Consider the following 15,305-nt stretch of genomic DNA (forward strand, 5'->3'; position numbering starts at 1 on the left):
AGCATTCGTTTACATGTTCTCATGTAGAGTATTGCCTACGGTCTAAAGCTGCCGATTAACAGTGGCATGAGATTGATTCAACCCTAGCCATACACAATCATTAAACAAGCACAGTTAAAAAACATACACACATTTGCACACACTTTATTTTACACATTGTTAGTATCAAGTATTTGTAGGGGTTTAATTAATCTGAAATTGTGATCCTTAACTGTGTATCTACTTTAGGGCTCTGGGTAGAAACTAAACAAATTCACTTGGCCAGCTTCTTCTCATTACCTGTATAATGCTGCTAATATAGCCTATTTACAATAATCTATGCAACGGAAATTGCCACTATATTCACTAATAAGCTGATATGTTCTGGCCGTTACCAAAAAGAGAGGAATAAATCAACAGAGTAAAAAAAATCTATTAATTGTGCTTTTTAACCCACAAATCCACTTCATTATTGAAATGGGAGCAATTTAGAGGCACTACTTGAAGTGCTAACATCAGGTAAGTTCAATAAGAATATGGACTGAAAATACAAGTAGTAAATATATACTTTATATATACACACATACTATATATACATACACACACAAATATGTATCTATATATATCAATCTATATACATACATACATACATACATATATATATATATATATATATATATATATATATACATATATATATATATATATACATATGTGTGTGTGTATATATAAATGCTATATACTGTATATATTATAAATTTGATCCAGTTCTTTTCCAGTTCCAACCCCTTTTTATAAAATATTGTCTTACGGATAACCTCTGACATACAGCATTCCTTATGTCAACGTGCAAAGCCCTTATGTTGCCCTAAAAGAGAGAAAGTACAGATGTCTTAGTGGTGCTTGATTTTTGCTGTGATTCTTGCTGAGAGCTTTGTGCTGAAAGCAAGAAGAGTTCGTAGTTTGCTACTTAGAGAAGAAGACCTATGGCGAGATTGCACACCTCTGGAAGTTTTTAGCTGTTGACAGTAATTGACACAGGAATCCTTGGCCAGGCGCCCGGTCATTAAACAGTTACCTCATTCTTACTGGCTGTGCGATACTGGTTGTGGTGGTGGCCTGGGATGTACTGTAGATGGTCCACCGTATGTGTCCGTCGTGAGGCAAACTGCTGCCTCTTGTTGGTGGTGGCGTGGTTGACGGTCAGCATGTTGCCTGAGTCACTGGTGGTAGTGGGATGGGAGTGCATCTTTTGCATCTTGGCGTAGCGTTCGCTGCGATCCACGACAGGCGTGGTGGGCACAAAGTTAATGTCCACATGGGACATGGCCCGCGACATTGCCTTCTCCCGGAAGTTGGACCGCCGCAGCGACAGCATCTTGTCCGGCGAGAGCAGGGGGTCCTGGGACTGGAGGCGATCCGCTGAGAGAAGCTGCTCCTCGGAGAGAATGCGGCTGCCGTACGTGGAGACTCCCATGTTGTAGGCCGAGAGGCCGTAGCCGTGGCGCGGCGTCCTCTCTGGGGACAGCACGTGATCCTGGGACATGGCCCTCTGGACGCGCCGGGGCTTCTGACGCTGGGGCTCGGCGTTCAGCTTCACCATGTGGGGCGGCTGCAGGGTCTGTCGGCCCGCCAGGTCCTGGTGTCGTTTCCGCATGTAGTACTCATCCACGTCCTTATCAGCTAAGTAGGAAACACGAGGGAAGGTTAGGAGAGACAGAGGAGGAGGGGAAACTTGGATCGATTCAGTAGTTCCCACAATTCCCCTTTGATTATAATTGCATTTTCTGTAGTTCTGTTTTTCGGGGTAGAAGCCAACAGCCCGCATGAAAATAATGCTACTCCGGTTCTGGTGTTCAAAGGACTACCAGCCTGCTGTGAGACAACAATCCAACAGTCAGTGATGTCAGGGAGGCGTTGAGGGGTAGACACCGACAGAGGGTCTCTACAGCGAGTGCCAGCACTCTCCTGATGTTAAAGTCATTACACCTGCATGAGGGACGCTGCAGGCTTCGCTCAAATTACTTTTAAGCTTCTGGAATGGCTGGGCCGGGCAACACTAAAGTGATGGCACCCTGAAACAACTGTCATTGATGGGCAGTAGAGACCTCAGCAACGCCACATTTCCTCAGGCTTCAAGCACACACAGAGGTAGAATGATAATTTCGGGGCAGTACTGCGGTCATACGATATTTGAATTTATTTTGGTGTGAATATTTAAGCTCTTATTCTTGGATATTCGCCAGTGGAGGTCTGGACAGAGAAGGTCACCTTATTTTCTCTCCATAGGGATTCATTTTCCCTAGCTGTGCATAATTAATGAAGACCTGGTTTTGGCCTTCAGCAAAAGCTTTTTTGTGTTTTTCTCCAGAGGTCACTTTATTTGTGACATTATGGTAGGAAATGTCAACAACACTGACCCAGAGGCTATGGTTTGACCACAATTGACAGGGCATGTCCTTTTGTTCTAGCAAAGTCCCTGTTAATTTCCATGACTTATTAAGGATTACGTTTCCATTTATCCTAAGCCTAGAGATCTAAGATTTAGAATTGATGTCCTTGCATTGAGGACACCAAGCCATGTTGAAATAAGGGCTTATTTTATGTTTTAACCAGATAAACTGTTTTCCATTGTCCTCTCATACTTTAATTTTGACATTTCTAAATTATTTCAATTTGACATCTTAACTGCTGTTTTCAAAATGTAAATAGTTCAAATAGAGCTTTAGACTACATTATTTGTATGAAACATGCCACAGTAACTGTTATCATAACTAGCATGAATTCTGACAGTTTATTCTGAAGCAGTCTATCCAAAGCAAGTGCAACCTTGAAATAATCAAACAGAATACATTTACTTCTTTTTTACTTTTATGGCTTTTGTGGCTTCATTTCTTCGCAGCTGCAAATAAAATGTTGCACTTTAACATCAATGCGATTTGAAGACGGCAAGGGGTCTCAAACGTGAGGGGAAACCACAAACCTTCAAACTCGCTAGCAGTGGTTAATTAAACCAAAGCCTCCACTCTGCTAGATTAAATTCCTATATTAATCCCGGTACGCCGTCACCCGGTCGAGACGGAGCAGTAATCACATAAAACATATTCACTTGTGAAAAACTGGTGAAACATCAATTATAAAGTGATCTTTAGAGGGGATCAAGCGAAGGCTTGGTCAGAAAACGGGGACCGCAATAACGCGCCATTTTTTTTTCTTGGCATGATAATTAAAGCTGTTAGGGTTTTTACAGAGGGAGGGAGAAGATCGAGCCAAATAAGATTGCTACTGCCCCCTCCCTTCCGCTCTTGTAGCTGACTCCTTCGAGGGGCTGAGCAGGTTATTTAGAGTCGTGTCCTCCATCTCTGCCTCCCTCCTGTCTGTGAAGGACAAGGAGGACAAAGGTAGAGGAGGAGCTGTCACACACAGATATGTGCATCTACATTTACAAATTTGCCATATTAATGTAGATTATTGTAGTCATCTCTTCAGATACATCTAAATGCATCTCATTACATTGTTTTTTGGAGAAGCAGCTCTGCTCGGCACAAAGCCATAGCATAAATCTGATGTAGGGGGGGGATTTCTCAGAAGAGCTGTCATTATTGTAGGTAAGTAGACAACAAAGAATGATGAAATAGGTTTTATGGCTCCCAGGTCAAACTGACATCATTTCAGTTTCGTACAAAGCCCTGACAATACACAGACACATTAAACTAATGGGCCAGGGACTACGAAACACTATGAAGGGAGCTTAAATTGGTGAAGAAACATGATTTTTTTCATCAAGGTTTCAAAATCCCTGGGTGCTGTAATGACATTCCATACAAGGGTTCCAGTGAACACCACTGCATGACAAAACGATACATCGCATTCGGTGTGACAGGCTCAATACTGCCAATTCAGACGCCATCAATAATGTCCACTTCATATGTTACGTCACATAGATTTCTCTCTGTCCACACTGAGCATGACATGCAAGCCTGCAAAAGAACACTGCACCACATATATTTGGATACAGCAGTATTGTTTTTGCGTGGAACATGCAGTGTAACCGGGGGATATCTGAGGAGGAACACACCAGAACTGTCAAAGGGGATGTGCAGAATTAATGTCTGGACATCATGCAGAGGACGTGGAATGAAAATACTAGAGCAGACCCAGATTTAATCTCAAAGACATTAGTCCCGTCTTGTTGCTATCCAGACTCATGTAGGGATGTTTAGCTGGAGAATTGGCTCTTAATATGTCATTAAACGACATTAGCAACATGACATGGGCCACAGATGGAGCTAAATTATGCCACAATTAAATGTCAGTCAATAGGCTGAATCCAGTGCTTTTAACATCTGCCTCTGCCCCTGAATAAATCCCTCTCACACGGAGAACAAAAGAACACAAGCCAAATGTATTTCTATGGATTCAGCAGATAACCCCATTGACTTTTTAGTAATGAAGTTATGTTTGCGTTCCTGTCATAGGCATCCATACAGGCATTGCATCGCAGGCACATGCCTCGGGGGCAATACCTAAATGCAATGTGCAAAGATCAACCTTTTCTTCTTCCTGTGTACCTGGCCGGGTCCAGGCAGGAGATCAAGCAGGCGTGATGGAAATATGTAATGAAAGACCACCCACTTAATTTGTGGAGGGAGGAGTATTTACTTAAGTCTGCTTTGCTCATTGCCGCCAGGTCGTAGTTCTGAGGCAGATGGGTGAGGTTCTGGAAGGAGCGTGAGAAAGACATGTCCAGGTCGTATGGCTCCGTCTGCGAGGTCAGGATGTTGTTCATGCGCTGGGGCTTCTCTGTAGGGGAGAGAGGAGAGATTGGCGCACTGCAATCAGGCCCACCGTCTGACAGGCAACAGTCTGGACGCCACGCCGAGGGGTCCTCACCGGGCAAGACAGGAGGGGATACACGGGGGGGCTGAGGGGTCTGAGGGGGCTGAGGGGTCAGAGGGGGCTGAGGGGTCAGAGGGGGCTGAGGGGGCTGTGTGGCTGGTCGGGCACTTCGGGGGTTCGCTAATCCGTACTGAACATGATTTTGTTTCAGTGTAAAAAACGACATACTTTCGTTTAGATTCGTTCTTTCAAGATACTTTTTTCCTGTTGGTCTCGAAACACTCGGTTGGAAGGGTTACCCGACAGAAGGTTAGACACCACCACTACCCTGATGTAGACAAATACAGTGTAGGGTTGTTTAACACTTCAGTGCAGACCTCTTAGCATCAAATTTATTAAATATGAATTTTGTTTTGCCAATTATGTAGCATAGACAAATTGGAGTCTAGTAACAATGCTCATCTGCGTGGTGATTCACTGCAGTGTTTAAGGTGTGAAGACTCAGTAATTTCAGGCTAAAAAGCATCTCTTGTTTTGAAGAAAATCTAATTTAGGGTTAGAGATGGGGCAAAATATACGTAAACCACAGATTCCACTATCATTCATTTGGTTTTTCATTTTTCACACTTAGATGAGTCTCTTTTACAGGTGAGTCCCTGGTTGGGACGGTATTCACCACGCCGGCTGGCACCATAATTCTACACACCATTCCAGGTGGCAAGGCCGCCCACCTGCCCGCCTGTCTGCCCGCCAGTCTGCTTGTTTGTCTGCCTGCCTGTCTGCCTACCTGTCTGCCTACTTGCCTGGCTGGCTGCCTGCCTGCCTGCCTATCTGTCTGCCTGTCTGCCTGGGTGTCCACCTGGCTGCCCGCCTGTCAGCCTGCCTTCCTGCTTGTCTGCTTGTCTGCACACCCCCAAGTGTTTCTTTCAAAGGCACCAGGAGCATTAGGGTGGCGACGGGGCTTTGGGGCGCTGGTTACTGGTGGCAGATTTAAAAATAGGACTTGGTGACTACTGCAGCAGAGGACGGGGACATACAACACCAAGGACCATATGAAACAGGAGTGAGGCGCTCTGTAACTGGGACCAACACAGAGCGAAAGAGGGTGTGAGTGTGAGCGAGGAACGGTAGTAGGAAATGGAGTAGAATGCGCATTTCGTTTGTGCAAGAGCTCTCTGCGCTACGTTCCGTGACAGAAATATTAGCACTGATCTAAATGAGATCCTACAAATGCAACGGTGTGCGGCAGCTAACAAAACAAAGCGTGAGTCCACCAGGGAGAAAGAGAGAGGAAGAAAGACAGCAGAACAGAGTGTGTGGGGAAGGGAATGAGTTTGGTGTGTGCACTGGTGCATTCAGTCTAAGCAAAAAGGAAGAGTGACCCCCCCTGCATTGACCCCAGTGGCCTACGAGACGTCACTGTCACCAACAGTCACAACGGGTTGACATGTACAGTATGGGAAAGAGAAATGGAATACACATGTACAGCCAGTGTATATGTGTATTACTTACCATGCCTCATTTGTCTGTGTGCTACACAACAAATCCAAGTAAGAGAAAAAGCATCAATACAATAACAAACACGATTCATGGTACTTATTTAATTATTGATCAATGTTGTCGTATTACCATAGATACAAGAGCATATAAAAGGATCATGCTAGTGGTTGTATGATTTCATGTAAAGGGGTGATTCTCAATATTTCCATTGTCGCCGTGGTGGTGAAGAACTCTGTCTACTCGTTGGTACTTTTCAAAATTCAATTTTCCTGTTGGTCTCGAAACACTCGGTTGGAAGGGCAACCCGACAGAAGGTTAGACACCACCACTACCCTGATGTTGACAAATACAGTGTAGGGTTGTTTAACACTTCAGTGCAGACCGTTTAGCATGAAATGTATAAAATATGACCTTTTTTTCTTTGCCAATTATGTAGCATAGACAAACTGGAGTCTTGTAACAATGCCCAACTACACGGTGATTCACTGCAGTGTTTAAGGTGTGAACACTCAATTATTTCATGCTAAAAAGCATCTCTCTTTTTGAAGAAAATCAAATTTTGGAAAGTAGATAGGACACAATATAAGTAATTGAAGTTTTTCAATAACTTACGTAAGCCAAACAGATTCCATTATCATGCATTTTGTTTTTCATTTTCCACAAGACCCCATTTAATTTGCTATCTAAGCTTTTAATTTCCCCTCCATATTATTATTTTTTCTCGCTATAAGTCTGAAAATTCTGTAATTGCATTTGGCTATCTGAAAAAGCATCTTTTCACTTCCAATTTAGTCAAAGTTCATGTGTCATGTTGGGTGGCTAGGAAATCACTATGACCTAATCCTCCCTCAACTTTGTTGGTTTTATTCAGGTATTTTTGAAGCATGCCCAAGAACCAGTATGCTTTATTTGGCACTGTCTTTTCATAATTAAAAGGAAATGTTTATACATAATGCATCTAATGTTAATAATCATGATAATAATAGAACTATTTATGGTAACCCCTGATGCAATAATGTTTAACTGTCTTGGTCAATCTATGTATATATGTAGGTATGTATGTATGTATGTATGTATGTATGGATGTATATATGTATGGATGGATGTGTGTATGTATGTATGTATATATGAATGGATGGATGTATATATGTATGTATGGATGGATGTATGTATGTATGTATATATGTATATATGTATGTATGGATGGATGTGTGTATATATGTATGTATGGATGTATATATGTATGTATGTATGGATGTATGGATGTATGTATGTACAGACTTCTACATGCTTTGTAAGTGGGAAAACCTGCAAAATTGGCAGTGTATCAATTACTTGTTCTCCCCATTGTATGTACCATACATCCAGCTGGTTAGTTACTATCTAAATATTTATATAAAGAATTGGCTAGGGGACAATATTAGCAACCACAATGCAATTTTATGTGAGCATGCAAACCTTAAATATCCTTACCAATTTTAGGTGTGTGTGCCTGAGTAAGGTCCAGGTGACTATGTTGATAATCATGTTGATGGTTGCCTATTGGGAAAACAATGAAAGGTTAGGTTTTGGAAAACAAATGAAACATTGCTTTAGATCAATGGTTGGCGACTCCAGTCCTGGAAAGCTGAAAGACTCATGTTTTCCTCGTCTCCTTGTGATCAGGGTCCTCCTCAGACCAGTGAAACCAGATGAAGGCAATTACAGTAGCTAGCAGGTAAACCAGGTGAAAGAGGTGTAATAGATAAGGTCCCTGCCATAGATAATAATACCACAGGTTAATTAAACATCTGTTAACACATTACAATATTGTGATCATTGACAGTTAAAACAGGTGTAACGGAAAACACTGTGAATTCTCTTTAACATAAACTGTTCATCTGACAGACATTTTAGTAAACTTTGTTCTTTAGACCCAAAGACATCCTGTCCAGAGACAGCCAGAAACATCCTGTCCAGAGACATCCAGAGACATCCTGTCCAGAGACAGCCAGAGATATCCCGTCCAGAGACAGCCAGAGACATCCTGTCCAGAGACAGCCAGAGACATCCCTTCCAGAGACAGCCAGAGACATCCTGTCCAGAGACAGCCAGAGACATCCTGTCCAGAGACAGCCAGAGACATCCCGTCCAGAGACAGCCAGAGACATCCTGTCCAGAGACAGCCAGAGACATCCTGTCCAGAGACAGTGTGCTGGGCATCCATTTAAATTACTAGCAATTTTCCCGTAAGACATAGTGGTCGGGTGAAGCAAGACCTATCAAATTATTTTCCCATTTTCAAACAGGCCTTATGTACTATTCTCTTCTGAACAAAGAACAACAGTTACTCTTGTTGTTTGGGACGCCGACTGGATAGGAGATCTAATCTCACTGCAACTCATACAGGAGGACCATTATCACACCTGTATTATTAGACCCACTGTTCACCTGAACACGCACAAATACTGATGTGGCCCAATAAACCCATGCTCCTCAGAGTCTGAACCAACTCTAGGTTTCTTCCTAGGTTCTGATCCAACATGGGATTTTCCTAGCCACTGTTTCTTGTTGCTACAAGTTCTTTGTGACCATTGCTAAAGGCACAACTGCAGATGAAGGGCTTTATAAAAATGAATCGGATAGGAAATTTGATTTGATTGACACATGGCAAAGACCCTTAGTCATCTATCAACACGGCAATGGTCAGGGAGATTACAAATTAAATGAGACAAAAGATAGCTCACCTTAATTAAATAGAAAATGGCTATACAATATAGTACAGTGCCTGAAAGTACTACTCTCCACTACCAGGACAGTGATACTTTGTATATGCTGTTCCACATGAGACCACCACTTCATGTATAGATGGGAGTTGCTATTGGTATACAATGTCCACTGTGTTTGACTGCTTTCTCTGAATAATTGAACAGAGTGAGTCTGAGCCAGAAGTAGGGGACTGTCAGTGGGACGTGAGGAACACAAGGGTGGATGCTGAGGAGCGTGAGAAAAGGAATACTACATAAATACCACACGAAGCTATCTAAACAGGTTTTTGAGGGGTATTCTGTCTGTTTTATCACACACCTCAGGATCCAACCTACTGTTCCGCACATCCCTGACAGTCCCTGAGTCCGACACACACTGGCTAAAAATGTAGAGAGCGCTTCAGTCACTCTCTGGTCAATACCGCAAGTCGAGATGCAAGTTCATGACCTCACAGCTGAAGTTCAGTAGCTAGCAAGCCAGCTAATACATCATTCGTATTCAGTAAATTGGGGACTGCCACACCAAGTCAACTGCACTTTCCTTGAACGTAAGTGGAACGCTTAAGTCTAAAAGATGAAGTGCGAAATGGACTTATGGAGAGACTGGCTTTTTCTATAGATCCCAAGTGAATTGGATTTAGGATGTGTGCTTGTCAGTCTTTGCAATATGAGAACAAGAGTAAAACAATCACAAACACTTATCAATAACAAAATAAACCCAATTAGGATTCATGTAATAAATACTTATATTTTTCCTAATGTTTGTGGGACAAATGTGTCCTTTTAGGAACATTGTCTCCCCCTTTCCCCTATGGAATTACACCGTTTTTTTTACCCTTGCAAATCCACCAATATAACCCATTCATGTATTGCATTTTATTGGGCTAGTTAAAGTAAGGAGTCAAGGGAACATGCTCATCTTTTTCAGAGACGTCTGCATCTTCGTTTTGAAGTTGTCTTGTCACAGAGAGGAATGCTGGGAGCTACAAACTAATTAGTTCATATACATTATACTCGGAAGAGTCTCTGCAACACAAATCGTTTTTTTTTATGTCATACAGAAGCTGTGGTACACAAAAGGTGAGCTATGTTGCTTTGAAGTAGGGGCAATAAATATACAGATGTTTCTTGAGTTTTCTTATATTTCTCAGTAAAGGGATTTTCTGTTTACATACATGTTTTACAATACATTTCTTTGTTTTACCAGTAAAAAACTATTTCACTGTGATTACAAATAATACTAGCAAATTAAGGATAAAGAAATGCAACAAGAATAGTGCCTTTTATAATGCCTGTAATTCAGAAACACATCCTTTCCTCTAAAGGATTTTACAGAAAACTCTTGCTCAGAAGCTCATTTACATTCTGAATTTAAACAATATATTTGCAACCCTTTAATTTGGATTTCAAATATGTCATAGCAGTAGGAGTACACTAGACCTACTGCCAGTCCTCTTGAACCACCGTGAACCAGAGCTAAGTTCAACTTTTGATACAATCCAAGACTTGTTTGGCTTTTGAAAACAATAACAGGTAGCCTAGCAGTTAGGAAATCGGACAACTAACCAAAAGGTAGCAGCGCAATCAAGCTGAAAATCACATTGCTCTCAATTTAATACTTAACTAACTAATCAGAATCATAACCAAAACATTACTTGGTTTAAATGTTCTTCTAGTCAATGTATATTTATGCAATATTCTAATAAAACGTCCGCAGAAGATCCTAACAGTGTAGTTTCCTCCAGTAACAGTATGCCTGGCCCCTCATTGGAACACGTGACCACACTTCGTGACAAAAGTCCAACCATTTCAGCTATACAAAAGGATGCAAAATGAATTGCCATGCTGATGGAGTGAGCTTAAAAGGATATTTGGGTTTTTAGCATGTTAGACCACATTTGTTGAAGCATCATTCAGACAGATGTTTTGATCAAAGTTTTATGTTAGAGATTTTTGGCTTTCTTGTTACATGCACAAGTCTTATTCTGCAGGGGCAGGACACAGCCCCAAATATGTTTGAAACAGTCTCCATAAACCAGTAATACATACATCTGCTGTGGGCATTCTTGGTAATCCCTATACTCTTTCAAGAACACACACTAATACTAACTATCCATGTAGATTCAGAGTGGATCTGAGTTCGGTATTATAGTTTAATCAACAACAAATACCATTGTCAGAGTTTGTGTACCAATTGCAGATATTAAAGTGTTTTAGCCCTTGTCATTTTTCTTACACCCAGACATTTTTACAGAAGCACTAAAAGATGACAGAGATTTGTTGAAAACACATCAGGATAAAAAATTATATATATTTTTTAAAATCAGAAATATGTCTCTAGGGTCAAAATGACCCGAGTCAGTATCTTCAGGGTCAACGTACTGTACTGCCTTTCACCCTCTAATCTGACAGACATGCTTGTTCCATACAACCGGCGAAAGTGCTCTATTCCCAAGGTACTGGCCTATTAACAATATATTGCTTCTCTTAGAGCCCCAAAGCTGTAGAATGACTTGCCCTGTCATGTGTAAACTGGAGCAGATATTGTTGAGGTTTTTTAAATCACTCCTGAAGCCCACATGTTTAACTCTGCCTTTGATCAGGGATTTTACTGTTACTTATATTTTCCTTTGTTCCTTATTTTAGACACTTTTTATTTCTACTTGCTGCTGTTTCTTTAGGTATGCTTAATTTTACATTTTTTACTTGATTTTGAATGCACCTTATAGAAAGATTAATTTGATTTGAATGAGAAGTAAAGTAAGAAGATTTCATCTAAATTGTACCTGACAGCTGTGGGCCATAATATCCTATGTGTTTTTTTTTTTTTTTTAGATCTAATTAGATGCATAGATTACCTTGCAATAGATGCAGATGAGAAATATTTAAATATGATACCCTATTCACATTTAAACATGTACGTTTAATATCCAATTAGAACAATAAACACAAAAGAAAGTCAAATTAAACTCTGAATAATGTACAACCTCAAGTGACAGGATAGCATCTCATTGTTTGAGGAAGTTGCTTTTCTTCAATTACTGTGACTTGCTAATGTAGAGTTGTGACCGTTATAAAATACCCACAAGCCTTCCTTTCAAGTTCTGCTCTTTGGCTAAGTAGCTGGAAATGTGCACAACATACATTATGAATGGAAAAATTGCTTCCTGATTATGTCAAAGCAATAAGAAGATCAGAGTTGAAGTATCTTGAAATGTTTTATTTCATAACAGTGCCGAAGAAATATCCTTAAAGATCAAAACCTGTCTAGCAAATGGACAAACAGATATCTAATTAAGCCATCTTAGATGGCAATATACCAGTGTTTCAAAAGTCCATATTTTTCATACAAATAAAACAATCCCTGTCCACTGTCTGACTTTGGCTCTCAGTGTAAGCTTTCAGGTATAAAATGCAGTTAAAATGTTTAATATGGAAATGGTTTGTCTACTCTTTATCTGCACAATACGTCCCGTATGATTTTAGGGAGGAATCAAAAATGTGCTTGACTACATCAGCGGATTGTAAAGGTGATTGTAAAACTGATCGGAGTGACTGTTGAGTGTTCTTTTTGAAAAATGGCTGATTGGCCATCTTAAAAGTGACATCTTCACTTGGCAATTGTTTAAAAATACATAAAACAAACGTAACAATTTAAATGACATAGTAAGGTGCTGAATATGATCCCCTAGTCCTCCCACTAGGACAAGTATACAGGTGCTGGTCATATAATTAGAATATCATCAAAAAGTTGATTTATGTCAGGGATTCCATTCAAAAAGTGAAACTTGTATATTATATTCATTCATTACACACAGACTGATATATTTCAAATGTTTATTTATTTTAATTTTGATGATTATAACTGACAACTAATGAAAATCCCAAATTCAGTACCTCCGGAAATTAGAATATTACTTAAGACCAACACAAAAAAATTTTTTTTTTTGAAATGTTGGCCAACTGAAAAGTATGAACATGAAAAGTATGAGCATGTACAGCACTCAATACTTAGTTGGGGCTCCTTTTGCCAGAGTAACTGCAGCAATGCGGCGTGGCATGGAGTTGATCAGTCTGTGGTACTGCTCAGGTTGCTCTGATAGTGGCCTTCAGCTCTTCAGCTCTTCTGCATTGTTGGGTCTGGCGTATCGCATCTTCCTCTTCACAATACACCATAGATTTTCTATAGGGTTAAGGTCAGGCGAGTTTACTGGCCAATTAAGAACAGGGATACCATGGTCCTTAAACCAGGTACTGGTAGCTTTGGAACTGTGTGCAGGTGCCAAGTCCTGTTGGAAAATGAAATCTGCATCTCCATAAAGTTGGTCAGCAGCAGGAAGCATGAAGTACTCTAAAACTTCCTGGTAGACGGCTGCATTGACCTTGGACATCAGAAAACACAGTGGACCAACACCAACAGATGACATGGCACCCCAAACCATTACTGACTGTGATGGTTTGGACTTCAAGCAACGTGGATTCTGTGCCTCTCCTCTCTTCTTCCAGACTCTGGGACCTTGATTTTCAAAGGAAATGCAAAATGTACTTTCATCAGAGAACATAACTTTGGACCACTCAGCAGTAGTCCAGTCCTTTTTGTCTTTAGCCCAGGCGAGACGCTTCTGACGCTGTGTCATGTTCAAGAGTGGCTTGACACAAGGAATGCGACAGCTGAAACCCATGTCTTGCATACGTCTGTGCGTGGTGGTTCTTGAAGCACTGAGTCCAGCTGCAGTCCACTCTTTGTGAATCTGCCCAACATTTTTGAATGGGTTTTGTTTCACAACCCCCTCCAGGGTGCGGTTATCCCTATTGCTTGTACACTTTTTTCTACCACATATTTTCCTTCCCTTCGCCTCTCTATTAATGTGCTTGGACACAGAGCTCTGTGAAAAGCCAGAACATTTGTGTCTTGCCCTCCTTGTGCAAGGTGTCAGTGGTCGTCTTTTGGACAGCTGTCAAGTCAGCAGTCTTCCCCATGATTGTGTTGCTTAACTAGACTGAGAGACCATTTAAAGGCCTTTGCAGGTGTTTTGAGTTAATTAGCTGATTAGAGAGTGGCACCAGGTGTCTTCAATATTGAACCTTTTCACAATATTCAATTTTTCTGTGATACTGAATTTGGGGTTTTCATTAGTTGTCAGTTATAATCATCAAAATGAAAAGAAATAAACACTTGAAATATATCAGTCTGTGTGGAATGAATGTATACATTATACAAGTTTCACTTTTTGAATGGAATTACTTAAATAAATCAACTTTTTGATGATATTCTAATTATATGACCAGCACCTGTAAATGCATCAAGACATGAACCACACACATCAATGTCAAGTCATTTGAATCAGACTATAAAGTGTCAAGTCATTTGAACCAGACTATAAGCTGTCTTGTCATTTGCATCAAACTATAAGGTGTCAAGTCATTTGAATCAGACTATAAGGTGTCAAGTCATTTGCATCAAACTATAAGGTGTCAAGTAATTTGCATCAAACTATAAGGTGTAAAGTCATTTGCATCAAACTATAAGGTGTCAAGTCATTTGAATCAGACTATAAGGTGTAAAGTCATTTGCATCAGACTATAAGGTGTCAAGTCATTTGCATCAGACTATAAGGTGTAAAGTCATTTGCATCAGACTATAAGGTGTAAAGTCATTTGCATCAGACTATAACATGTCGAGTCATTTGATGCCAGTCTTCACTTTGGGCAGAAGCATTTGCATGACTCAGCGTCAGTGGTGGGGTGTGGGAGAATTTGAAACGAGTAATGCCATAATATAAATATTCATGCACAGATCCACTAAAGGTCAGTCTATCTACAAAAGAGAGATAATTTGGATTAATAATCCAGACTTCACACATAAATGTTTAATGTTAATATAATATTAATTGTTAGCATTTTCTCCATCATAAATCCACATTGTACTTAGACATAACCCATTAAAGCATCTGGATTTGTTTTTCATGCAGGACATTTTATATAGTAACGGCTCACACCAAACGGCATCATCCCCTCCACGTCAAACAGGCTTGGCTGAACATAATGCAGTCGTTTTGGGCACACCACTAAATGGAAAAAAATTGAAACTTCCAGGTACCAGCGTTTGGAGGAAGATAGAGGGGATCCCACTGTGACCCAGATCCATTTTAAAAGCTTCACTCTGCTGCTGTCAGTGAAACCTGACGGACCGACCGTAACAATGACAGCTCGCGGCGCACCATTACCCTGACAGCGTGT

At 40.7% G+C, this 15,305-nt stretch overlaps 1 protein-coding gene across 4 annotated transcripts in view; it reads right to left on the bottom strand.

Annotated features, from left to right (window-relative positions):
* Positions 1–701: 701 nt before the first annotated feature.
* The window catches only part of LOC105022934 (protein shisa-6), a 63,015-nt gene continuing 48,411 nt past the window's right edge, over positions 702–15,305 (bottom strand). For 3 of the 4 annotated variants that reach the window (XM_010891712.2, XM_010891710.2, XM_020050631.2), the window contains 4 exons: positions 7,792–7,857; positions 6,331–6,351; positions 4,642–4,782; positions 702–1,662 (listed from right to left, as the gene is read on the bottom strand). In XM_010891712.2, the coding sequence (XP_010890014.1) occupies positions 1,046–1,662; positions 4,642–4,782; positions 6,331–6,351; positions 7,792–7,857 (845 nt within the window). In that variant the 3' untranslated portion in view covers positions 702–1,045. The remainder of the gene's footprint in view (positions 1,663–4,641; positions 4,783–6,330; positions 6,352–7,791; positions 7,858–15,305) is intronic. The other variant, XM_010891711.2, reaches the window with a different exon arrangement.

The sequence above is a fragment of the Esox lucius genome, chromosome 11 (genome assembly GCF_011004845.1).
Source record: "Esox lucius isolate fEsoLuc1 chromosome 11, fEsoLuc1.pri, whole genome shotgun sequence".
NCBI lineage: Eukaryota > Metazoa > Chordata > Actinopteri > Esociformes > Esocidae > Esox > Esox lucius.